Source organism: Zonotrichia albicollis, chromosome 21 (genome assembly GCF_047830755.1).
Source record: "Zonotrichia albicollis isolate bZonAlb1 chromosome 21, bZonAlb1.hap1, whole genome shotgun sequence".
Lineage (NCBI taxonomy): Eukaryota > Metazoa > Chordata > Aves > Passeriformes > Passerellidae > Zonotrichia > Zonotrichia albicollis.
Genome location: NC_133839.1, coordinates 2,587,576 through 2,612,899, shown reverse-complemented (window position 1 = coordinate 2,612,899; position 25,324 = coordinate 2,587,576). Strand labels below are relative to the sequence as shown.

At 51.8% G+C, this 25,324-nt stretch overlaps 1 protein-coding gene across 4 annotated transcripts in view; it reads right to left on the bottom strand.

Moving 5' to 3' along the window:
* Nucleotides 1–438: 438 nt before the first annotated feature.
* PNPLA7 (patatin like domain 7, lysophospholipase) overlaps nt 439–25,324 on the bottom strand; it is a 137,665-nt gene continuing 112,779 nt past the window's right edge. For all 4 annotated transcript variants that reach the window (XM_074556478.1, XM_074556479.1, XM_074556481.1 and 1 more), the window contains 9 exons: nt 24,252–24,368; nt 20,292–20,361; nt 18,292–18,408; nt 16,209–16,357; nt 13,779–13,931; nt 10,909–11,016; nt 6,895–6,982; nt 2,215–2,318; nt 439–1,198 (listed from right to left, as the gene is read on the bottom strand). In XM_074556478.1, the coding sequence (XP_074412579.1) occupies nt 1,121–1,198; nt 2,215–2,318; nt 6,895–6,982; nt 10,909–11,016; nt 13,779–13,931; nt 16,209–16,357; nt 18,292–18,408; nt 20,292–20,361; nt 24,252–24,368 (984 nt within the window). In that variant the 3' untranslated portion in view covers nt 439–1,120. The remainder of the gene's footprint in view (nt 1,199–2,214; nt 2,319–6,894; nt 6,983–10,908; nt 11,017–13,778; nt 13,932–16,208; nt 16,358–18,291; nt 18,409–20,291; nt 20,362–24,251; nt 24,369–25,324) is intronic.

The window sequence follows — 25,324 nt, the reverse complement described above, 5'->3', positions numbered from 1 at the left end:
CTGGCCCTAGGGGGTTGCCCAGCTCTGGGGATGCCTGGAGAGCTGAGGGAAGGAGGCAGCTCTGGGGGTGACCTTGGTGCTCTGGTTGATGAGGAATCCCCTCAAGGCAACAGCACCCACAGCTGGGGCTGAGCTGGGGCTGCCATAAAGCCAGAATCAGCTGGGTTATGCAGCCATTGGCAATGACAGATGTGACATGAGCTGAGCCAGCACCAGGAGGTGCCTGGACAGGATCCAACAGCTCCAGCCCTGGGGACAGAGCACTGGAGATTCTTCCCAGTGCCTGGCAATACCTGGAGTGACTCCTGCTGGGCTGAGCAGCTGGAAACTCTGTGTGCTCCTTTCCAAGTCTGAGATAAGCAGAGGCAAGCTGGGCTCTCAGTTGTTGACAACTTTTCTCTTTGTAGGACCTGATACAAAGAAACAGAGACATTTCAGTCCAGCAAAATAACTTTATTTCAACAGGGCAAGTCCAGCCAAGTGGTGATTCCAGAGTTGCCCAGCAAGTGTCAGCTCCATGATCTGTCAGTGAATGTCCTGCTGCTGACTTGAGGATCCAGGCTCTATGGCCACCCTTCACAATGATTTCTTAGGTTCAGATTTCAAGTGAAATACATTCAGATTTGCTCCTGTCAGAGCATTGCTCACCGGTACATGGTTGGAAGTCACTGAGGAGTTAATTACAGTTACCTGATTCGTGTGAAAGAAAGCAAGGCTGCACCCCACAAACCCCTCCCTCTCTCCAGGGCTGCTCTGGAGCCCTCCCAGCACCCTGCAGGGGGAGGTCCCCAGTGTTCTTTGGGCCTTGGCAGTAAAAACAGTGCCTAAAAACACAGCAGCAAGAATCCAGGCAGCTTTGAGCCGCCCATTTCCCCTCTGCCAGTCTGTGATCAGTAACTGCTGCTCCTGGCACCTGCAGGAAGGAGCAGGGCCCATGGCAGCTCCAAAGGACTTGGTGCAGGTGGTGCTGAGTGCCCAGCCCTGGCTGGAGAAGGATGAACTCTGCCTTCATTCATCTGGGCGTTGTTTTGGTTTGGTGAAGCATTAAATAAATAAATAGGGCTGCTCTGTCAGCAGTTGGGGCTGTGGCTCCCAGCTGGCAGCTCGGCCTCTCCCAGCCCTAGCCCGGCTCCCCGGTGCTGCTCTGGCCGTCCCCGCCGGGCACGTTCCTGCGCTTCCTCAGCTGCATCTCCTCATCCTGCAGGAGGAAAGGAAGCACAAATGAAACCTCAGCATCCTCTCTGAGCTGGATAAAACCTGTCCTCTTCACCTTCTCACTCACCAGCTCGGGTAAGCCCAGCAAACAGCACCCACATCACTCTCTGAAAACCCTGACACCATGGGACACCCACCCATGGGCCCTTCCCCACCCACCCTGTGCTCCCACTGAGGAACTGCCCATGACTGACACAGCAGCACCTTCCAAACCCTGCTGCAGTCAGAGCAGCAGGGATGTGACTGTCTGAGCTGAGCTGCTCAGCACACCTGGTCTCACAGTTACCTCAGGGTGGGCCTGCTGTCCCACAGAATCAAACCCTGTGCTTGGAAGGGACCTCTGGAGGATAAATCCATTCATCTGCTCTAAGCAGGGCTGGCTCAAGTGCTGGAGCTGCTTCTCAGGGCTTTGCTTTTCAAATATCTACAAGGGTGGAGTTTGTACCTCTCCACACAGCCCAGGGTGGGTTCAGGTGTGTGAACAGGGCAGCACTTCCCAGTGGCCCAGGGAGGGTTTCCTTCAGCACAAACTGTGCCAGTCCCCTCCTGGCTTTTTATGGGCATCTCCTCCATGACCCCCTTCTCCTCCACAACCACCTTCTCCTCCATGACCCCCTTCTCCTCCACAACCCCCTTCTCCTCCACAACCCCTTTCTCCTCACCCACCCTGCTGGCAGATCCTCCCTTCAGCTCCTCTCCCCAGGCTGGAGGCAGCAGCTCCCTCAGCCTCTCCAGCCCTGATCCACCTCATGAGCAAACCCAGAGCTGCAGGACCAGGATTTGGCTGTGGCCAGGTTTTGCCACCCGTGGCAGGGACTGGTCTGAGGAGGGTGAGCAGGTGCCATTTGGTGTGTGTAGTAACAAAAAGCAATTCTGCACAGTCCTCCTCAGGCAGCTCCTCCCAGATGCTCCTCTCAGCATCTCTCCCAACAAATCCACCTCACACCATTCAGCCAGGACCCAGCAATGACCAGCACTGCCTGTTCAGGGGGTTCATACCGAGTCAGAGTCTTCCTCAGCCTGGTTGCTTATGAAATCCAGGTAATCATCCTTCTGGCTGTCCAGAACTTCTTCCTCATACTCAGTCTGGTAGTCTGACTCATCTGAGGAGAGAAGACACAAAGCACAGGGTTTAACTGGCAAGCAGAGAGGCAGAGGAAGCTGGGAGAGGAGTGAGTGCCACAGTCACTGAGCACAGGCAGGACAGTGCCAGCAGCTCTCTGCAGCTCAGTGAACTGGGACTGCTCACACACAGATCTCAGCTCCCCAGCACAGAGAAACAAACCATGTCCTCTTTCAGCTGGGGTCCTGGAGCCCTCCAGAATCCAAGGACGCACAGCACAGCAGCCCTGTCCCACTGTTTGGGTCACTGTGGTGGGTGCATCCCCAGAGGGACACAGGTTTGGGGGATGCTCCCTGGGGAATGCCCTTCACAGCACAGCTCCTGCGTCCCACCCCAACCAGACCTGTGGGACACCTTGAGAAGCCTCTGAGCTGCCAAGGCAAACTCCCAGTGCTCACAGGCTCTGGAGCAGGGATCCCAGGCTTAGGGTGAGCTCTGCCTGCTGTGGAGCTGATAACTGAGTGCCTCACAATCTCTGCTCCACAGGGACAGAGAGATTCACATTCCCTTCCTCTCTGCAGAGGACAATCACTTGCTTTCTCCAGTAATCCAGCAGATTAACATAATTTAGGGAGTCCCAAGAGCTGTGCACAGCAGCAGGATGTGCAAGGAACAGCCCCAGCCTGTTCCCATGGAATGAGGACTCATCAGGGCAGAGCCAACAGCTCTGCCAGCATCTGGAGATCCCCTGGAGGATCTGCAAAGCAGGCAGCAGGAGCAGGACCTGCCAAGGGCCTGGAGGAGCAGGACAAGAGGGAATGGCCTTAAGGAAGACAGGGCTGGATGGGATATTGGGAATTGGGAATTGTTCCCTGTGAGGGTGGGCAGGCCCTGGCACAGGGTGCCCAGAGCAGCTGTGGCTGCCCCTGGATCCCTGGCAGTGCCCAAGGCCAGGCTGGACAGGGCTGGAGCAGCCTGGGACAGTGGGAGGTGTCCCTGCCATGGCAGGGCTGGCACTGGGTGGGATTTAAGGTTCCTCCCAGCTCAAACCCTTTTATGACTCCACCTGCACCAGGGCTGCTCCCCACAGCAACTCCAGGATGTGCTGGGCTGGGGGAGCCATTGCTGGTCCCAGCTCCCCCCAGCCCCTGTCCCAGCCCCTGGCAGGCAGCACCTTCCTCTGCTGGCACCCAGAGCTTCAGGATGCAGCTGAAGGTATGAAAATGACATTTTATGGTCACCATTAAAATCACCTTTGTGTGACACCAGCTCTTCTCCCCCTCTCCTGAGTTAATTCCAGTGTGCTCTGAGGCAATAGCTGGATGCAGCCCACTGGTGAGGAGAGGGGCTCCTGTTTAAACCAGACCCTTGATTAAGGATTTCTCCTGGGAGCCATCAATAGCATCTGCTCCATGCTGAAGACAACAGCACAGTCTGTTCCACAGCCTTTTCTAGCACATAACTACAACCAACTGCTAGAACATTGGAATGAAAGACATTAGGTCTTTTTTATTTTCTTTTATTATTTTTAGGTTTGGTTGGTTTGTTTTTACTGAGAATTAGAGAATGATTGTTTTTACTAAAACACTAATGATAATCTTTGATAAAATACACCAGAGAAACTGGAAACTCATCTGAACAGTAACAGACACCACAAACAAGAGTTTGGAGTTTATACCTGCAATAAAACCAGCTGCCATCAAGACCAAATTCTTTGGTTCTCCCAGCACTATTCAGCATTCTACAGACACAGAACCAAGAGCCACCCTTCCCACATCCCTCACAGCACAGCTCTGGGTGCTGAGGGGGGAAAGGAGAGCAGGAGGTGGCCCTGCTGTCCCAAAGCATCACCTTGCACCAAGGCTGAGCTCTGGGCACTGCAAAACCTCCCAGGAGCACCAAGCAGGACCAGGGCCTTGCTGCTCTGTTCAGCTCAGCCAGGAGGAGATCCCACCCTGGGAAGGTCCCCAGGCCTGGCCTGAGCAGGGTGAGCACATTCCCTGCAGGAAGGGCATTTCCCACCCAGAGATTGCCTTGTGCTCCTGCAGCTGGGCTGATTCTTTGCTTTGTGGCTGATTCCTGCAGGGAAGCCCAGCTGGGGACAGCTGTGCTGTGGCTGGAGGGGTCAGGCAGCACCTGGAAGCTCAGCACAGCCTCAGCTGCTCCAGAAAAGTTCTTTTTCAAGCAGCAAAAATGCAGCGGTGCCTGCTAATTGTGTCCCTGGAGAGGTGCTGGGTTGTCTCCTGCCCCAGCTGGATGGCAAACCCAGGCATTTGACACCACCAGCAACATTTCTCCTCCACAAATGCCTTTATCCAAATGACCACTGCTACAAGTGCTCATCTCCTGGGCTCAGCCATCCCCCCCAGGGGGAGCCTGAGCAGGGATGTGACAGAGCCATCCCTAAAGTGGCACCTGAGCTCCCCTGGCCACAGCCACAGCTCTGTGTGCCCAAACCCCAGCTGGGCAGAGGGGTGATCCTGGCTGAGGGAACGTGGGGATGGAGAGTGGGAGCAGGGCCACCAACACTGCTGTGAAATGAGACACCTGTGCCCCAGAGCTCTGGCACTGAGATTCCTCTGCTCAGCCCTGCCTGAGGCACAGGATCCCTTTTAAAAAAACTTTAATGGTTTTGGTCACTGCTCTCAGTGTGCTCAAGAGGAGAAGGAATTCCCTGCCCTTTCCCCACAAAGCCCACAGAGCTCCTGCCCCACCCAGGCTTCTCACCCTCTGTGCTGACCCTTCCCCATCCATCAGAATTTGAGCCTTTCCCTTTGCTTGATTTAGAACAAGATTACTGCCAGGATTTTCCCATCCAGCCCCAGATCTGCAGGGTGCTGTCAGAACAGGCAGAGCCTTCTCAGCCTCTGCAATCCAAGGCCTCCCTCAGGAAGGGATTTCCAGGGAGCACAAAGGTGACAGTGCAGGGTCACAGCCAGGCCACCAGGCAGCTCCCTGTCCTGTCCCCTGCCCAGGTCAGCAGCCTCAGAGCCCCCTCACCCCCAGAGCAGAGCAATGCCAGAGGAGCCACCTGACAGGCACGAGGCCACTGCAGGGAGGTGCCACCTCCCCCTGAGCTCACCACACACCTTCCCCCAGGCTCTTCACAAGTGTCTCATGCACAGAGGACACCGAGGAATGTCACTGCTGCCACTGCCACCCAGGCATGGCCAGGGTCCCTTCAGACACATGGCAGAACACAAAGGGTCCTGCCCAGCACGTGCAGGACTCTGCTGCCACCCCCTCCTCAGACCCTGCAGCCAAGGGATTTCAGCACCCATGAGGAGCCCAGGGCCCCATCCCATCCCATCCATGCCCACCCATGCCCAGCAGCCCCTGCACTGCCCCTCCTCAGCCCAGAGGGTGCCAGCTCCATTTGCCACACTCCCTCCACAGCCCTGCCCAGCAGAAAGCAGGAATGAGCCTGACAGGGAATCATCAGGAGCTCCAGAGAGGAGGAGGATCTGTCCCAGTGCTCTGGTGAAATCTCAGCAAGTCTCAGTGCCTGAGCCTTAAATAACCACATACCATGAACTCTTCACTCTTATTCACAATGGCTGCTTCAACCACATTTGATTAATATTTTCTTCATAAGGCATATGATTGTAATTAGCATTTCAAATTACCACAGGGACATCTCTGCAAACAGTCACAGATGGGAGCACTGCTAACTTTAGCTTTCCCTCTGCAGGAACAAGAATCAGGAGGAGGGGAAAAGACTGTTTAGAAAGAGCTCCAGCCCTGGTGACACACTCAGGAGTTTCAGGCCTGCAAGGCTCTGATCCTTTTGGATCTGGGAGCTCCATAACCAGGGAGCTGCTCTGCAGGGCAGGGCCAGCACGGGGCACAGAGCCCCTCAGTGTCACCATGCAGGAGCTGCTACCTGCTGCTCCTCCCCAGTTCACTGCTGCTCCCACACCAGGAGCACACAAAAAGCACTGGAGCCAGTGAGTCACTCCTGATGCTACTCATGACAGCAGGGAAAACATCCTTGGGGCAGGGCTTTAACTCAGCCTGCCCCCATCCCAACACAGGCAAACATCCTTGGGGCAGGGCTTTAACTCAGCCTCCTCCTGCCCAACAGGGGAAAATATCCTTGGAACAGGGCTTTAACTCAGCCTGCCCCAATCCAATATCCTTGGGGCAGGGCTTTAACTCAGCCTGCCCCAATCCAATATCCTTGGGGCAGGGCTTTAACTCAGCCTGCCCCAATCCAACATCCTTGGGGCAGGGCTTTAACTCAGCCTGCCCCAATCCAACATCCTTGGGGCAGGGCTTTAACTCAGCCTCCTCCTGCCCAACAGGGCTGAGGATGGAGCCAGCAGAAGGGCACAGGACAGCCTGAGGGGATGGAAGCTGAGCTGCCCCTTGTGTTATTCCCTGATCTGAGACTCCAGCAGGGATTATTCCCCCCTGGGAGCTGCCCAGGAACAGGCTGGTAGCAGATGGTGAGGACATTCTGACCAGTCCCACTGTCCCAGAGGAGATGGCAGGAGGGGGACACGGAGGGCCAGGGCCCTGAGGGAAGCAGGGAGTGGCTGGCAGTGCCCTCAGTGAGCACAGGGAGGGCAGGGCAGGCAGGCAGGAGCTGTCCCTTGTCCCCTCCTGCCCCTCACCGTCGGCCAGAGGAGGAGCCTTGACGGGCTCGATGCGGGACACGATCTCAGCCAGGTCTGTGAAGGACGTGGTGGGACAGGTCACATTCTGCAACACAGAGAAGGTGAAGGATTGTCAGCAAATGTACACAGAAATGCACAGAGAAATATACACAGAAATGTACAAGAAAATCCAAACAAGTCGAGACTGTATAAAAATGACATTGAACAGACAAAGCTCCAGACGCACAAATTCTGCACAGCTGCCCCCTCATTACTCATCAGTGAGAAATCCTGCAAACAGCTCTCCTGAGGCAGGTCTGGTGGCAGAGATGGGATTCCCAACAGTGGGACTTGCTTTTAAAGGCTCTTATTCCACCCACACAACAAGGAGCCTTATTAAAAAGACCCCAGAGACAGGCACAGGAGGGGCTGGGCCCTGGCATGGACAGAGCCCTCCATGTGTTTTTCTCCATCAGGGTCCCTTTGTGAGGGACTGGCTGGGCCAGGTGCAGCCCCCAGGGAGCTTCTGCCTTTGGGAGAAGGTGACCAGGGGGACACACAGTGGCCATCCCTCAGCTGGAGTGATGCCACAGAGGCTGCAGGGACAGCAGGGCACTGGGGTGAGCAGGACCCCCAGGAACCCCTAAAAGCCCCAGAAATGGAGGTGCTGCAGAGAGCCAGAGCCTGCGGAGACATCTCCCACTGCAATTCCTCTCTCCAGTAAACCCTGGCTATTTTCACTCTGTCTCATCCAAGCAGTGGGCTGAGTGCTCTCTATTTTGAGAAGTTCTTGCTCCAGTCTCTCCTCTAAGAAAACCCAACTTTGGCATTTAGGAGCCCTCCCAGGCTTCCTGCAGCTCCCCCTCTCTGGGGCTGGGCACAAGGTAACCAGGTGAACATCTGAACACCTCTCATCCTTTTTTAAACCAGGTGAACATCTGAACACCTCTCATCCTTTTTTAAACCCAGGGGGTTTAATGGACACAGAAACAACCCCAGCCCAGAGGAAGGGGATGGAGGAGAGCAGGCAGAGGGAACTGGGCTGCCAGGAATTGCTGTGCCCAAACACCCAGACCTGCCCATGTGCTCCCAGCCAGGGCAGCTTCCTAACACAGGGTTTTCTGAACAATCCTCTGCTCCTCTGCCAGGAACACCAAGCTGTGAATCACACAGCCCCTGTGGGGGCACAGCAGCAGCCCATTGCTGCTGCAGCAAAGTGCTCTCAGTTGACCTTTCATCTGGAGCTGATTTTGATGTAATTTAGAACAACCACAGCACAGAGCAGATCCAGGACAAGCAACGGGGGCAGAGACAGCCTGGAGGGAATGAAAAGGTACCTGTGTGAAATGAACAGCAGCAGCTCAGGACACACACCTTAAAGCATAAAGAAGTTGGGAAACTCATTGTGACTGTTAAGGAACTGCTGGAAAGGATGAGTCAGCCCAGGCTCACTTTGAACATCCAACCTGAACATTCCCAGTGCAGATTTTGCAGAAAGCTCCTTCCCAGGACAGGGAAGAAAAGCTCCTTGAGAGCTCCAGCCTGTGCCACTCAGCTCAGTGAGGGACAGCACAGGGACACAGCCAGGTCTGAGGCTGTCCCTGCACCCCAGAACCCAGGAGGATGAGATGGCTGCACAGAGCACTTGGGCAGAAAGTGCCAGGGACAGGCTGTGGATGGAATGGAAGGGCTCTGCATGAACAGCTGAACAAAATCCTGCAGGGCCCAGCACCTGAGTGTGCCCCAGGAAAACCATCAGCAGCTCCTGTGGTGAGGATGGATGGGAATGGAGTGCAGCCTCAGAAGCATCTGTCCCCAGCTGTCCCCAGGTCAGCCTGTTTGAGGGCACTGGGCAGGCAGCTGCACCCCAAGCCTCAGCACCAGGAATGGAAACCACTTGTGGGAAACCAGGTGTCCTCCCACACTCATTTGGTGCTTCACAAACAGGAGTTTAGTGTTTCAGTGCTTCCTCTCACTACTTTTGAGGACAAAATCACCCTCCCATCAGATAACACAAAGCAAAGAAGTGTCTCATGTCTCACATCCACCTGAAACCCACTCTCAGACTTCTCTGGTATTTTTTTTTCCAAGGAGGAAAGTTTTCTCTTTGGCACAATCTTTATGAAATAAATTAGAGGAGAAAGACAGTTACTATTGTAGTCCACTGGTTTATATTTAGCTTTGAATATGAATAACAGCTCAGTAGACAGAACTTCTCCAAGCAGACCCAATTAATGATGCTGCAGCATTCAATACTGGGGAGGAGTAAGGGCTGCTCAAAGTAAAGTTTATGTAAGGTTCCTGTTGTTTGTGTCTTCAGTATTTGCATTTTGGAGACAGGATAAACAGGGACTAAATGATCAAAGCAAAGGAGAAGCATCTAAATGATTAAATATCTGGATTTTTAAATAAAATTGCAATGCTCATGACATGGAAATGAGACAATAAGAAATGGCACTCAGCTCTCAGATGTTGAACACTCCAGAAATAGATGAAGACCTAAACACATAAAGCATCAAAACCTTTGCTAATGAAAGGCAAGTTAAAAATATCAGCTGCTCTGCCTGAAAGATAACACAGCTAAAGGACTTAAGTGACTCTAATGGACTAAGAAAAGCAAGAAAAATACCCCAGTGGGAGCTGCTACAGTTGTAACTTCATAGAAATAAATCTCCTGCAACACAAGTCAGATGCAAAAATCTTGGTTTCAGAGGGCTCTGGAGTTTTAGGAGGGTGAGCAGATGATGCCACAGGTCCTTGGGATGCACAGAGCCCCTGGTTCCTGCTCCATAACCTGGCAGGGTGGGTGAGTCACTCTCCCAGCCCTGTTATTTCCGTGCTGTGGCACCTCAGCAATCAGCACTTGGTGCCTCATTATCAAGTGAGTGCAGGGTCAGGCTGTGTCTGCAATGAGGAGGTGACAGATTTGCTCTCCAGGGCACTGAGGTGCCACAGAAGCCAGGGTAGGTGTGATAAATGTCCATCATGCTGCTGTGATAGCATGATTTAAGTGAAATATTCCCCTCCATTACTGCATCCTGTAAAAAGGGCAGTTTAAAAAGCAGTTTTCTTTAAAAGAAGTGTCTGTCACAGCACTGAAAATGTTTGAGGCTTTTTACTGGCTGGTGATAAAAGCAAGGCTGAAGTAGGACACAGCCAACTCTGAGACACACAACTCTGCCTGCCTTGACTTCTCCTGGTGACTTTAACACAAAGCCTGAACCCCAGCCCCTCATGGCTGATCAGGAGGTGCCAGAGGTGCACAGAGGGCCCATCCTGTGCAGCCACACTGAAGCACCTCCTCATCCAGGTGTGCTCCCAGGGAGGAACCCCAGGCTGAGATCCCATGGATCTCATGGATCTCCAGTGGTTTCCTCCAGGGCTCAGTCCCTGTGTGCTCCTTCCAGAGCCACTCTGGCCCTGCCAGGCAGCGTGGGCAGATCCATGTGATGCTGGGAAGTGCCCCTGGAGCTGAGGGTGACATTCACCTGCTCCCAGCAGAGCCATTTCCACCCCTCAGTGACTCACAGCCTCTGCTGACACTGAGGACACCTGCATGTGGGATCACCCACCCTCATCCCTGGCCCAGTGTCCATCCTGCCATCCATCCTCTCCCTATCTCCGAGCCAAAGTGCTCTGCCACCCACCTCTGGAGAGCTGCAAATCCTCAGTGTCATCTCTCACCTCACTTGACTTCCCTCTGAGAGGATCATGGCAGCTATGATTCATTCTGGCCATCCCTTAAAAAATTACTGCTCATTTCCCTCTCTAAAAGATGATCAAAAAGAATTACTGGGTAAAACATGAAGCCTTTGTAGCACTTGGGTTTCACATCAGAGGGATTCAAAGGAGAGGAAGGACAGTGAGCCCTTATATTATCATGTATTATCCAAATTCCTCAAAAAGGTGATAAATGTTTCTTAAAACCGACTGGAACTTCCCTGCCAGGAAATGCAGAGCTCCAAGCTGTGACCCAGCCTCAGGGCAGTCACTGTCCCCTGCCCCAGCCAGAGCATTTCCCTGAGCACTTACATCAGTTTTGGATTTGCAGGTCTCTTGCCTGTCCTTCAGCATCTTGTCAAGGACTCCACTCCTGCACCACACATTAAATACAGTTTTCCCATGCTGGTATCCCACTTCCTGGAAAAAAAAAATAATCAGGAGGAAAAAAAAAGTAATTAATAACTGCCATGAGCATGGAAACAACTGGAAAAACCAGACCCATTGCTACAAGTTTTACTCTTTTTCTCAGAACACAGTAGAAATTATGTTGAAAAATCAAATGGGAAGGACAGAGCAACAGGTTTGGGGAGCCCTGGATCCCATGTCCAGCCCTGGTTCTGGCAGCAGTACTAAACCTCTGGTGCTGTCTCTCCTCCAGTTTTTGGACGAGGGTTCAGAGCCTTCCTTGGGACTGGAATTCACTTCCCACCATCTATCCCAGCCCAGGGTGGGGGTGATAAGGGAAGAAAAAGGAGCTGACAGCTCTGCCATGGCAGGTCAGGCTGACCCAAAACAACCAGGGGAAGCTGAGCTGCAGGAACTGACCCACAGCCACCCCTGCTTGGGGCTGAACACGAGGGGCTTGACATGAGGAGATTTCAACTCCTTGGAAAATGCTGGTGCCCATTTCTATCTCCTGTAAAATCCAGGCACAGAGCTGAAATAAACCCCTCAGTACTTCCCAGCCCCTAAGGATAAAGGAATGCCTGGACTGTCCTTCCCTTAGGACAGCACAGTTTAAAGCTCCCTTGTGGACAGAGGTTACTGAGCTGTGCTGCAGGGAAGGAGGGCCCAGGAGGTGCTGCTCCTCCATCCTGCAGGGTCTGGTGCCAAGAACCTGCTCACAGACAGTGACACTCGTGAGGAACTGCCCTTCTCTCAGGTTTTATTGCTCTGACAAAATTTGCCTGGTGCTTTTACATCTCTTTAACAGCAGCACATTAGAACAGAGCAGGGATGTGACAGCTCACGATCTGCTCCTGTGATGAACTACCACACCTGTCTGTCAAGGTTTTCACACCAGCCAGGGCTCTCCAGCTGGCAAAGAACAAAGGATTATTTATCAGCAAAGTCCTAGATCCACAAACAGACAGCAGTGTTTGCCCAGGAGCCAAGAGGCACCAAATATCCCAGAGAAAATATTTACACTGGGGAAATCAGCTGGAGGTTTGGAGTAGCTGCTGTGTGTCCTGAGGAGTCTCTCAGATGGGAACCTGCAGGGCTAAGCTGTGCTCCTGGGTTGGTCAGTGTTTGCTAAGCCAGGACCAGAGAGAGCAGTCTGCAGCTAAGGAGCACCACAGCTTCTCACTGAAGTGTAATGGAGATTGACTTCAAGGAGGAGTGGTGCTTCTCCAGCCTGGGATAGGAGCAAAGCTCTGAGGGAATATCCAGACATGGAAGATGCCTGCAGGGCTAAAACAGGCAAAGAATGGAAGGACGCAGTAAAATCATTTTCTTGACAGGAGACACTGAGCCAGAATGGCTTTTGCTGTCCTGCCTGAGCAGGGACATTTCTGCTGCGAACACTGGATCATGTCAGCAGGACAATTCCCTGCACACCTGGAGCCAGCTCTGCCCCTGCTGGGCTCTGACACAAACAAACACAATCCATGCCAGTGATGTGAGAACTGGCAGCATCACTTCAACACCCTGACACTGGTGCCACTTCCTGACCCTCTAAGGGGTGCTGAGGAATTGTGGATGATGTTTTATTCACAGAAGTGTTCAAATGTTCACAGAATCAGGTCCACTACACTCCATTTCCAGGATTCAAGGCCTCCTTGACAGATTTCTGCAAACCTTTCATGCTACAGCAAGGTCCAGAAGGAGGGGAAAGTGAGGACAAACCCCAGCCCACAGAAATGCCAAACCCCAAAACTGCCCCGAGCAGCTCTCACCAAGCAGCTGAGCCCGAACTGCCTTACCACAGCGCAAGGCAACCCATCCCTTCACAGGCCATGACAGAATCAAGATAACAAACTCAATTCCTGCTGTAATCCAATCTCCCAGCCGGGATATCATTCCACAGCATTATTGAGTGTCAATTATTCACTCTGCCAATGCACTCCTTGCGCTCTGCACTGGCTGCAGCACTAATTAGCAGCAGCAGGGCTGTGAGGGGCAGGGCTGTGAGGGGCAGTGAGGGTCAGAGAAGTGGAGGAGCAGGGCTGTGAGGGCACAGCAGTGAGGAGCAGTGAGGGGCAGGGCAATGATGAGCAGGGCAGTGAGGAGCAGGGCAGTGAGGAGCAGTGAGGAGCAGGGCAGTGAGGAGCAGTGAGGGGCAGGGCAGTGAGGGGCAGAACAGTGAGGAAAATGGCAGTGAGGAGCAGAGCAGTGAGGGGCAGAGCAGTGAGGAAAATGGCAGTGAGGAGAAAAACAGTGAGGAAAATGGCAGTGAGGAGCAGAGCAGTGAGGAGCAGAGCAGTGAGGAGCAGAGCAGTGAGGGGCTGTGAGGAGAAGGGCGGTGAGGAAAAGAGCAGTGAGGGGCAGGACACTGAGGAGCAGGGCACTGAGGGGCAGTCTCACTGGGCAGGGCTGTGAGGGCAGAGCAGTGAGGGGCAGGGCTGTGAGGGGCAGGGCAGTAAAGGGCAGGGTGATGAGGGACAGAGCAGTGAGGGGCAGGGCTGTGAGGGGCAAGAGTGTGAGGAGCAGGAGTGTGAGGAGAAGAGCAGAGAGGGGCAGGGCCATGAGGAGCAGGGCAGTGATGAGCAGGGCTGTGAGGGGCAGGGCCATGAGGGACAGAGCTGTGAGGGGCTGTGAGGAGAAGGGTGGTGAGGAAAACAGCCGTGAGGGGCAGGACACTGAGGGCAGTCTCACTGGGCAGGGCCGTGAGGGACAGAGCTGTGAGGGGCAGGCCCGTGAGGAGCAGAGCTTTGCCCTGGGTTGCCAGGGGCACTCACACAGATCTCGTCGAACTTGCCGAAGTCCAGGGTGCCGTAGCGGTCGATGGGGGGCCGGATGTACTCGCAGTAGTCGCTGTTCTTCACCATCTCCAGCTGCCGCACGCAGCACACGTAGGCCAGACGTGTCTGGATCTCAGCCATGTTCAGCACCTGCTCAGCACAAATTCACAAATTCAGCTCCCCCAGGTGGGTTTCAGAACGTGCTCGGTGCGCTCAGCACAAAGAAGGGAACTGCTTTGTCAGGTTGGAAATGGGGCTGTGTACTCTATTGCCATCTGTCAGAGCTAGGGCAGTTCTCTGTTGTCCATGGGCAGTTGTTTCTTTCTCTCTCCCACAGCCAACCCTCCCTCCAGGAGATCTCTGCTGTCCATGGCCACTGAGTGTCCCTGCAGGGCTGATCCCATTCCAGCACCCCATGGGCAGATGCTGCGCCCAGGGCAGGAGCCAAGCATTCCTACCTGGATCCAATCTGAGCCTGGCACAGCACAGCAGCCTTTGCCCCCTGCATTGCCAGAGGAGCAGCTTTCTGCTGCCCTGCATGGCCAGAGGGAGCCCAGGCCCATCTGCAGCAGCCCTGGAGCTGCAGAGGAAAACTCCCCCCTTGTGCAGGATCCGTGCTGCAGCAGAGCCACAGCTGGCACTGCAGGAGGGCTGAGCCCCCATGGATGGGGCTGGGACACCACCCTGACACACAGGGGGCAGGAATGGTCTGACTCTGGAAGTGGTTTGTTTTCTTTATTTGCACTATTACATTTGTATTTTTAATTTTCCTAGTAAAGAACTGTTATTCCTATTCCCATATCTTTGCCTGAGAGCGCCTTAATTTCAAAATTATAATAATTTGGAGGGAGGGGGTTGCATTTTCCATTTCAGGGGAGGCTCCTGCCTTCCTTAGCACACACCTGTGTGTTCAAACCAAGAGAGCTGCACCTGGTGATGCCCTGGCACAGCAGCAACTCCAGCTGGGCCCCAGCGTGGGCAGGCAGGGAGAGTGTCCATGGCCAGCACCAGGATGGGAATTGCCTTCCAAGAAGCTTGAACCAAGACTTTCATTCCCGGATACAGTGAAATATATAAAGAATTTAGAGATCTGTGCTGAGGTGAGGGGCACAGTGATCCTCCAAGGCAGAAATCAGTGATGCCCCATCCCTGCCAGTGTTCAAGGTCAGGCTGGACAGGGCTTGGAGCCTTGGGTGGGAACTGAATGAGCTTTAAGGTCCCTTCCAACCCCACCCAGTCTGTAATTCCATGGTTCTCTCATCTGTCCAGTGCCAGGGCAGAGACTTTGCAGAATGGCTGAGGTGGACAGGGACCCCTTGAGATCATCTATTCCATCCCTCCTGCCCAGGCAGGGCCAGCTGGGGCAGCTTGTCCAAGGCCATGTCCAGCTGAGTTTTGACCATTTCCACAGATGGAAACTACCAGGCCTCTGTTTGGCCAGTGTTTCACCACTACCAATAAATAAAAAGTGTTTTTTGGTGTTCAGAAGGAATTCCATGTTTCCATGGTTGCCTACTGGCAGTTGGAATATTTCACTGGGTACTACTGAGACCAATTCCAACTGGAGAATGCAATTGGGAGGAAAGAATTAAAATCAATATTCACTTGGGGGACAGTAGCAGAGCCAGGTAATTTAGGAAATGCAGAATAAGGAAGAGAGTTGGCCTGAGCACATGCAACAAAAGGAAAATAATAAAATCATGCTCTGCAGACCCATGTTTATCAGTTGCATTTAATTATTGCCAAGTGCTAAAATCTCCCTAAATCAGCAGTTCAGAGACATACAGGATAGAAAATGAGCTGGACAGATTTATTGCTTTTATGGGTAAAATTAATAAATTCTGACTTTATCAGAACGTATGCAGATCCAAGAAAAGATTTCTTTGCTCTAAAAATTCTGCCAGCCCCTTCCCACATCACTGCCTTCCCTGTGGTGTCAAGGCACTGCCCAGTTCTTTGAACAAGAATTCAAATTTCAGGAGAAAAGGAGACTCAGGGCTGCCCCCATCACTGCACAGCTCCTGAAAGGGGCCTGTGCTCAGCTGGGGCTGGGCTCTGTCTGCAGCAGCACTGACACAGCCAGAGCACACAGCCTCGAGCCGTGCCAAGGGAAATTCAGGTTGGATATTAGGGAGAAGTTTTTTACAGAAAGGGTGATAAAGTTCTGGAATGGCTGCCCAGGGAGGTGGTGGAGTCCCCATCCCTGGGTGTGTTTAACAAAGCCTGGATGTGGCACTGGGTGCCAGGGCTGAGCTGAGGGGTTGGGGCTGGGTTGGACTCGATGATCTTGAAGGTCTCTTCCAACCTGGTCGTTCTGTGAAATCCAGCAAAACAACAAATCTGGCCCAGACCTGCTCCCTGAATAACAGAGGGAATCTTCCCACTTCTCCCACTGCCTGGAAAACCATTCCAGCCCAGCCCCAGTACCTTGACTTTCTCAGCCAGGGGGTTCCACCTCTTCCAGAGCAGCCACCAGCCGCTCAGGCAGTCGCCGTAGTTGGTCAGGTCGGTCTCGTCGCGGCTGCCCACGTCGATGGCGATCACCACCTTGGCCCCCATGGACCTGGCCACGTCAGCTGGGGACAGCAGGTGTCAGAGCCCCTGTGTCACCTCCCTGCTGCCCCAGGTGCAGGTACAGACCTGCAGGGCTCAGGGGTGGCACCTGAGGGCGCACCCGCCGCGAGCGAGCAGCAGGACAGAAGTGCCCATGGGTGCCCATCCCTGCAGGGATCCAAAGGTGCATGTGGCACTTGGGGACACGGGTTAGTGCTGGGGAGTGACTGGGCTCAGCCTTAGAGGGATCTGCAGCCTAAACAACTCTGTGATTCCACATGAACTCTGCAGCAGCTCTGCCCAGACCGTTCCTGCTCAGGGAGGCTCTGTGGGGAGGGAGGGATCCCAAATCCTGCCCCAACCAAGGCCTGAGTGACCCCAGGGTGAGTCCCCACAGCTGCACTGCTGGGGGACATCACTGACAGGGGATGCTGTGCCCCAGATCAGTGGCATGACCTGACCCCCCCTGAGGTCACCAGAAGCCCTGTGAAGCAGCAGGGGACAGGGCACACAGCACCAGGGCAGTGACACCACATTGGGTATAATGGGATGGAGCACATCAAACCCACATTAATTCCAAAAAAAGAGCTGGGGGACCTGCAGAGAGAACAAGTGGCAGTGCCTTAGAGAGAGCAGTGCCAACGCTGCAGGGAGAAGGTGACAATGGGAGGAGCAGGACAGGGACCTGCCAGCGAGGAGGGGCTGGATGGCAGCCTGAGAACAGCTCTGGGATCCAAGAGAAGGATTCACAGCTGAAAGTGGGAAGAGAAATGAGGCAACACTTCCCACTTCAAGGTCAGTAAAAGGACGAGCTGCAGTCTTTGGATACGGGTGAGGATTTAGGGAAGCGCCAGGGGAGGGAAGAGAAGGACATGAACCTCACAGAATGGATTTCTATTTCTTTCACACCCCCAGAGTCCAAGATAGTTGCAGTTTCCAGAATAGTTTTGCGTAGGAAAACCACAGCTCCTGAAGAGCCAATTTAGAGGCTTAATTTAGACACTTCTTTAGATCAGATCTGTTCTGTGACTTGGATTTATATTCCTGGGCTTGTTCAGGCTATTGTTTCCCACCCAGTGTCACCTGTGCCTGCTCTTTGCCCTCTCCAGCTGTGGAGATGCAAGAGCTGCTTTGGTTTGCAGTCCACAATTCTTGCTTACAAGCACAGAGAATGGAGATGCTGATTTGAGGGATCTGTTTTGTGCTATTTCAGTTCCTGGGTTTTAGGTAAATACAGCCCTGATGGAAAAATAAAGTCAGGGTGTGACAGGAAGATGTCAATGACTCAGGCTGTTCAGGTGGGAGTTTCTGCCTGAGGTTCCTCCCTTTTACCTGAGTCCCAGACTGCAGTGACCCTGCAGGGCTCTGCTGCCTCTGAGCCCCCCACCCTCGTGACTGCAGTGAAACCTGACACAAAACACATCCCAAACACGGCCAGCTCACACCCCTGGGCCCTGCTGGGGGTTCACACCTCATCCCACACCCCACATCCCTCCTTGCATGGCCCCATGATTCCCCCACTGCCACATGCTCCAGGTGACACCAGCCTGAGCAGCAAATGCTGCTGCTCTCTCAGAATTATTTCCTAATTAACTGATTGAAGAGAAACTCCAAGGTAGATTACATGTCTGTGGTTTGATTCCTCTTCTCTCCCCTTCAGCAAGCACTAAATTAGACTTAGCTGAATAGAACATACATACTTAGCTGAACAGAACTTAGGGAGTTGTATGTTCAGAATTTGGCTATCAGGAAATACTTCATTAAAAAAAAGTGTTAATAAAGCCAAGATAAAGGGAACACCCAGGAAAGTGAGAGCAAGGACTCCAGGTAACCAGCATGAGGTTAAAGGTGTCTGTAAGATTTCTCTGTGTTTTGGGGAAAAAACAAGAGCCCTAAGGCTTGCAGGCTGTTTGATGGGCAGGACTGGAAATTTCTCCCCCATGAGCTGTGCTCCTACCTGGCAGGTTGTTGATGTAGCCCCCATCCATGAGGAGATGGCCATCCTTGGGGTCACACAGGGGTGGCATGTACCCCGACAGCGACATGCTGGCCCGGACGTACCTCCACAGGGAGCCTGCAGGGAGGGCAGCAGCATTAATTAATCAGCCAGCATTAATTACTGCCACGCAGGGGGGAGGCTGCTGCACTCATTAAGATAATCAAGAGATAGAGGCTTTCCTCAGAACACTGTGAGGAAGTTATTAAAACAGTTTGTTATTTTCTGTATCATACTACTGGCCAGGATAAAACACAGACTAGGCAGACATCAGGCAAAGCCCCAGAATCCACAGTTTTAAGCCCATTCCTCACATTTACTGCCTCCTGTGGGATCTCAGCATATTCCTACTGCAGGGAGCACCAGGGTTTGTGGAGCTGGGGCTGAGGGGGAAGGAAAAGGTGCAGCTGCAGTCACTGTGTTCTACAGAGATCCACAAACCCCTGACTTTTAGCAGGACCTGAACCTGGAAAATACAAGCTGTAGTACCCCCAAAAATTCTCTTTTCCTTCCTCTGCAACAAGCAAAAGATTTGTCTTGTGAAACCACTGCAAATGCCTGCTGGGGATCATTATCTTCTCTTGGGCCATTTCAATTGGTGCTGTAAGGAACAGTAATAATCCTTTAAGCTGCTAGAAACAAAGTTTAGTCAAGTAGAAATTGATTGGCCGTGTTTCCTGTAAAACATTCTGCTTTAAGGCTCTTATACACTGATTTTTCTCTTAACATTTGCATCAACCAAATTGGGAAGACACTGCATTTCCACAGGCCAAGAGGCTTGTCTGAGAAGTGAATCTTTAAAATACCAAGATAAGTGAGCCTTGTAGTGCTAAATCACTGCTCAGTAATTAACTGCTTGGTGCTTCCAACAGCAACTCTTCCCAGCAAATTCCCTGGGAATTGATTTTCTTTTGGTGTTTTCTTTTTAAAACAGATAACAGCTCTGTTTTTAATTCCAACCCCAGCACTCCTGCTGTTAGCACAGGTTAATGCTGGCACATTTGGGGGTTATTATTAATAGTTTTAGTGGAACTTCCACCCAAGGAAACTGCTGACGTGTGTTACACCTCACAGACCAAACCAAGATGGGAAATGGCAGCAGCTGGGAACTTAATTTATCTCCATTCAGTGGAGACAACCGTAACCATCCTCCAGCTGATTCCTTTCCTTCCATTAAACTTCCACGGGGACAAGCAGCTGGCTGGAGTGAGTTTCCTGACCTCAACTGGCTTAACCTGCTGTGGAATGGGAATACAAAACCTCTGAGAAGGGTTAATCCTTTTTCTGCTTGTTTTAGCTGCCCTGATCAAAGCCCAGAGTCCTTCAGCAGCTCCACAACCCCCCTGGCACGGCAGGAATGGGCAGTGTGACCTGTGCCAGCCCCAGGGACAAACATGAGATGTGGCAGCAAAGGCTGCAGCTCCCCCCAGGAATGTCTGGGGCACCTGGAGGCCTCCCCTGCAGGCTGAGCCACTGACTGACAAAAGGCAAAGGCAGGGACACATCCCAGGCACCTCAGATCCTCCTCCCCTCTTCACTCAGTGAGAAACAGAAAGGACTGACCACAAATGAGAGCCCAACTCAGCCCCTGCTTCAGGCAGAGCCTGTTCTGGGGGAACACTGCTTCATTTAGGGGAATTTGAATTGTCAAAGGCTTTGGGTGCTTTAAGTCTGATTTATGGCTAGAATACCTGCACTTCACTTTAAGGATGCTTTAAATATACAGAAAGGTGCCAATGGAGCCATTTTCTCCCCAAACAGTCAATGCAGCATCTCATTTAATTCCCTCCCAGCAGCCCTGTCCCTTGTCACCTGTGTACAGCCACAGCTTGGTGCTCAGCAGGTAACACAGAGGGGAGAAACAAAAGGACAGACAAATTTCAAAGGGGAGACAAGCTCCAGGAGAAGGGGTGACCCTGAAGCTCCCATGATGACTGAAGGCCTGGAGGGGCCACACTCACCATCCCTGTGCACCCTCATGGCCGAGGCAGTGATGTCAGTGGTGATGGTGAAGTAAGGAATCCACAGATCCTGCAACAGAGGAGTCCCAAATTCACTAAATCTGTCCCCTTGCACTTGACCACAGCCTGTGCCTGACACACAGCAGAGCAGCAACCTCTGGACATTACCAGACAGAGCTACAGACACACACCTGCATGCATGAAGGAAATCCCCCCTCAGTCCTGTGTTTAAATTAATAAATTTGTCTCTCATGCAAACAATTCATTCAGAACCAGGGCACACAAAAATCCTCATGTCCTTTCTGCAGTAGCAAGAGCCCCTGGTTCCAGCAGAGTGTGCAGAGACAGCACAGAGAGCTCCTCACACAAACAGAGCCACCTTCTACAGGGGGGTTTTGTTTTAATTTCAGGTGAAGGGTGGGGTCTGATGGTCACTCCCATGCCAAGGGATCCTGAGGCTGTTTAGTGCTGGAGGACATGAAGAACATGATCATCCAAGGCTTCCTGACTGAGCAATGGCCAATCTGTACCTCCTGGTGATGGAGCCAGGGGTCATCACTTCAGCAAGAAATGCAGACCCAACATGTACTGGAATCAAGGAGAGCACCAAACTCTGGAGCACTGGCTACAGGAACAAAGGATCCTGCAAGGTTAACCTCCAGGAAGCTTCTAGAGGTTGCCTGAGATCCTGCAGGGTAACACAACAGTGGGGATGTGGAACAGAAGGAGGGTGAGACACAAAAAGAATGGCTGAGCCAAGAGCTTTGGGAGTTTATTCAACGGGGCCAGCCCTGCTCCTGGCAGGGGAAGTTCTCCCTCTGGTTTCAGCTGTGTCTCACCTCCCACCTGCTGGAAAAAGCAAAAGGAAGGTGACCTCCCAAGTGTGCAGGGCTCTGCTGGAGAGAGGACAGTTTTGGAAAGTTTCCATAGTGCCTGCTGAAATGGTAGCTGCCAAGGGGAAGCAGGAGGACTTGTCTGAGTAAACTGAGCTTGTGTCCTGTTCCCAGGAACAGCTGATGCTGCTCTGTCAATCAGAAAACTTGAATCAAGGCTGAAGAGGAAAACCTGCCCTCCCAGGCAGCCTTTGTTCACTGGACACGGTGCCTGGGCCTTCTCCAGCACAGCTTTAATGGGCCTTAAACCCAAACCAAACACAGCTTTGGGCTCCAGGACCACTGGAGCTGGAAGCTCTCCCTCCCTGGCCAGGCTGCAGCTCCTGGTGGGATTTCTGTGCTGTTCAGCCTGAAATTCTGCACTGCCAAGCAGCAGAGGTTTTTCTGCTGAGTTTAATCTCCTCAGCAGCTCTGCAAAGCTGGTGGGACTGGGGAGGGCTCACAGGCACTGCACCAGGATCACAGCCCCAGTGTAAATGCCAGAGCAAAGTGGATGAATAAAGAGTGATTACAAGAGAATTAGGGTGCCTCTCCATGCTGCAGATATTCTGGGGATTGCACTCCTCAGTGCATCAAGCACATATTAAGCAGAAATAGGGGAATGGGAGAAGAAGCCACTCTGACACCTCCTTTCATGCTCCTGCAAACACCTTCACAAAGCAAACCAACCCAAGCTCTCCCACGCAGCAATAAAGCTTCACTGCTCAGGGATTGTTCCACTGATTTTGGAACTGAGCATCATTCAAGTCGGAAACAGGACTTAATAAAAGTCTTGTCTGATTCCTCACACCTGAGCCCCCAGCTGAGACGATTTACAAGGGCATTTTGGCATGGGGATAAGAATTCTCCAATTCTCATCCAAAGAAAAATTCCAGAGGCTGATGCTCTCACAGAAGGAAGGGCAATTAAAGAGGAAAATAGCTCTGTCTCTTGAGAAATTTCCTCCAAGCACCCTGGCCTGGGTTTGTGTCCAAGAGCCCCATCCTGGGTTTGGGTGTGCCCTGTGAGGGTCTCACGTGGATGATCCCAGCTTGGGGAGTTTCTGGGCTGGAAGCAGTGATGGGGATTTTGTCACCAGGGCCCCCACACGAGCAGCACTGCTGGGAATCAGGAGACACCCACATTACAAGGGTTGGCAGAGAGCAAATTTCAGAGAAAATGGAAACCTCCCTTCCAGTGTCAGAAATAACAGCTCAACGTCAGCACTCCTGCTCCTGTGGGGGAGAGGGGTGAGGGCTCCGTGGGAAGCACAGGGGTGTCACCTCACAGCCACAGCAGCAAAGAGGAGGATCTGGCCCAGAACTCCTAAATTTTAAACTTTTCTAGAGCAACAAAGGTCAGGCCCTTGGTAGGAAGTTCCCAGGTTTGCCTGGGATCATTGCAGATCCTCCCAGGAAGGAGCAGCTGTGGCCAAGCACCCAAACAGAACCTCTGCTTGGAAGGCTGTAATGGATTTTTACTGATAGGAATTTCCAGGTAGAAATCATTGCTACCCAGCCATACCCACCCCAGCTAGGGAGAAAAGATGGATGTTTGTAGTTTGGATCCTTTAAATTCATTGATAAAATACTTTTTCAAGGTTCCTGACTCAGCTCCTGTTCCTTTCTCAGTCTCCCTGTACCCTGGGGCAGCTCCCAGTTCCAGGACTGGTTACCCCACACTGAGAGTGGGAATTGCAGTGAAGGAGAAACTCCCCCTTTCCTGCTGGGCTACACAACATTTTTCCTTATTTATCTGAGGGATTCTTCCCACAAGAGGAAACCCTGGCCATGGACTGAGTTCAGCACAGAGATGATGCTGCTGGATGCCTCAGGACTGGATCTCTCTCACACAAAACCTTCCTGTGGCTGCCAGAGAAGAGCAGAATATGCAACCACAGCTGTTGAAATTCCTAAGGAAGGAATCTGCTGCATCTTAAAAAGGAAGTACAATGAACTGACTGCTGGAATCCAAAGCAGGGATAGATAAAAACGGCCTCAAGTTGCACCAGGGGAGGTTTAGGTTGGACAGCAGGAAAAATTTCATCATGGAAAGGGTGAGCAGGCATTGAACAGCTGTCCAGGGCAGTGGTGGGGTCACCATCCCTGGAAATGCCCAAAAGCCACGTGGATGTGGCACCTGGGGACAGGGGTCAGTGGTGGCCTTGGCAGTGCTGGGGGAATTGTTGGACTCAGGGATCTGAGGCCTTTTCCAACCTTGATGATTCCAGGAGTCTCTAAAACCTGCTTGTCTCCAGCACCATCCCCTCTGCACAGCAAACTGCTATTTTAAGCCACATGATGATTAATCACTTACTTTCATATTTGCATTTAGGTAGGGAATGTTTTGGATTATTTTTACCAAATATATTTAAAGTATATACAGTGTTAATTTGCTACATGATCTTTCATCACAAGGATGCAAACACAGGAATAATTTGGTGAAAATTGCAAATCAGGTGAAATTCCAAGCTACCCAAACACTCTCTGAGCTGGGTAATGTAGGAAGACAAACAATGATAATGTGCTTTACAATCTGCTGCTGCTGAGGGAAGGGGGAGAGGGGCATTCCAAAGGTGGCTCTTGGCTCAGGTGAACACAGCAACTACAAAAAGGTGCAAGCCAGGACACAAAGGACTCTGCCATTGTTACAGCTTTCAGTAGGCTGCTCAGAAAAACTCACTCCAGCTTCAAAACTAAAATTCAAAAAAGCCAAAGCCATCACAGCCCAATTCAAGCCCCTCTCTCTGGTGTGCCCTGAAGGTCTCTGAGACCTGATTTGCAGGAAAATAATGATGAAGCAGTCTCAGCTGTTCTTCTTCAGTGTCACAATTTTCACTTCTTCTCTCAGACAATGAGATCCCATTGTCAAACTGAAATAGCTACAAATAATCTAGTTTGTGTTTTCTAAAACCACCAAAAAGAACAGGCTCCATCCTGCAGCCATGGACCACCACATTCACAGTTTCATCACATTTTCAGTCACCCAATAGCTCCAGATTTCCATATAAGCATTAATAAAAGCTATTTCTGCTCCAACAGAGCACGAGGACATAATTTCCTGTCCATAAGGTGAACAAAGAACCTACCTCTATCTGCTTATCTTTGAAGATGTTGTTGATGCTCTTGTTAAAAGCTGCTCCAGAAAACATAGAGGTTATTGGGTATGTCAAGTCTAGAATAGTCTTAAACACTGAGTTCATAACCTAAAAAGGAAAAAAAAAAGGCATTTCAAAGGTCAGAATGCACAGGAATGTGTGTATTGAGGCTGCAATTCCAGAGACATCAAATTCCAGAGTTCAGAGCCCACATGCTGGAAGCATCACAAGTGCAGAAAGTGTTGAGGGGACAGAAATACAACTACAAAATCTACAAGCAGGAGCTCCCTGTGTGGTAAATTTACATTTAGCAAGCCCCAAAGCAGAGCAAAGCCTGCAATAAAGCTCAGCCAGAAGGAGCATTGCCCCCTGTGCCCCACAGCAGCCCCAGAGCAGCGTGCCCAGCACAGCTCTCAGCCTGGGCACGAGGCCATGGGTGCTGCAGCTCCAGCCTTTACATTTTCTCTATTAAAAAAAAAATGCTCTGAGTTGTCTTTCTCCCCACTATCCTTCCCACAGCACCTGTGTGGTTCAGTGGTGTGGGAAGGAGCCCATAAATCCATGGCAGGAGTTGCTTCATCCATCTCCTCTCATTTGGAGATCACACCCAAATTTTCTCCCAGAGCTCAAAGCTTTTTTCTGCCTCAGTGGAAGCATTTAGAGAATCATATCTGGGGTTCTCTGGGACTCCAACAAGGTTCAGTCAAACACATCTCATAGAGCTTTAAACCCTTTCTATGGAGCAGGCTCCATTATTTGTCATTCCCAAAGTCAGGTATTGGGATGAGTTATGGACCCAGCATTTAGCTGCTGCAAACTCAGCAAGGGAAACCAAACCACATCAGGTTCCCTAAAGCACTGCAGGTCCCTGCACACCAACCCTTCTAACACAGAGATCTGGAATTAAGCTTTCACAGATTCCTTTTTTCTCCATTTCAACAGCATTATTATACCTATGTACTGACCTACAAGAGAAAATTATGAAAATCCCTAAACTTTATGGCATTATGGCCATAGTATTTGCCCATAACTAGGCCATCCTAATAAATCTTAACAAAATTCAA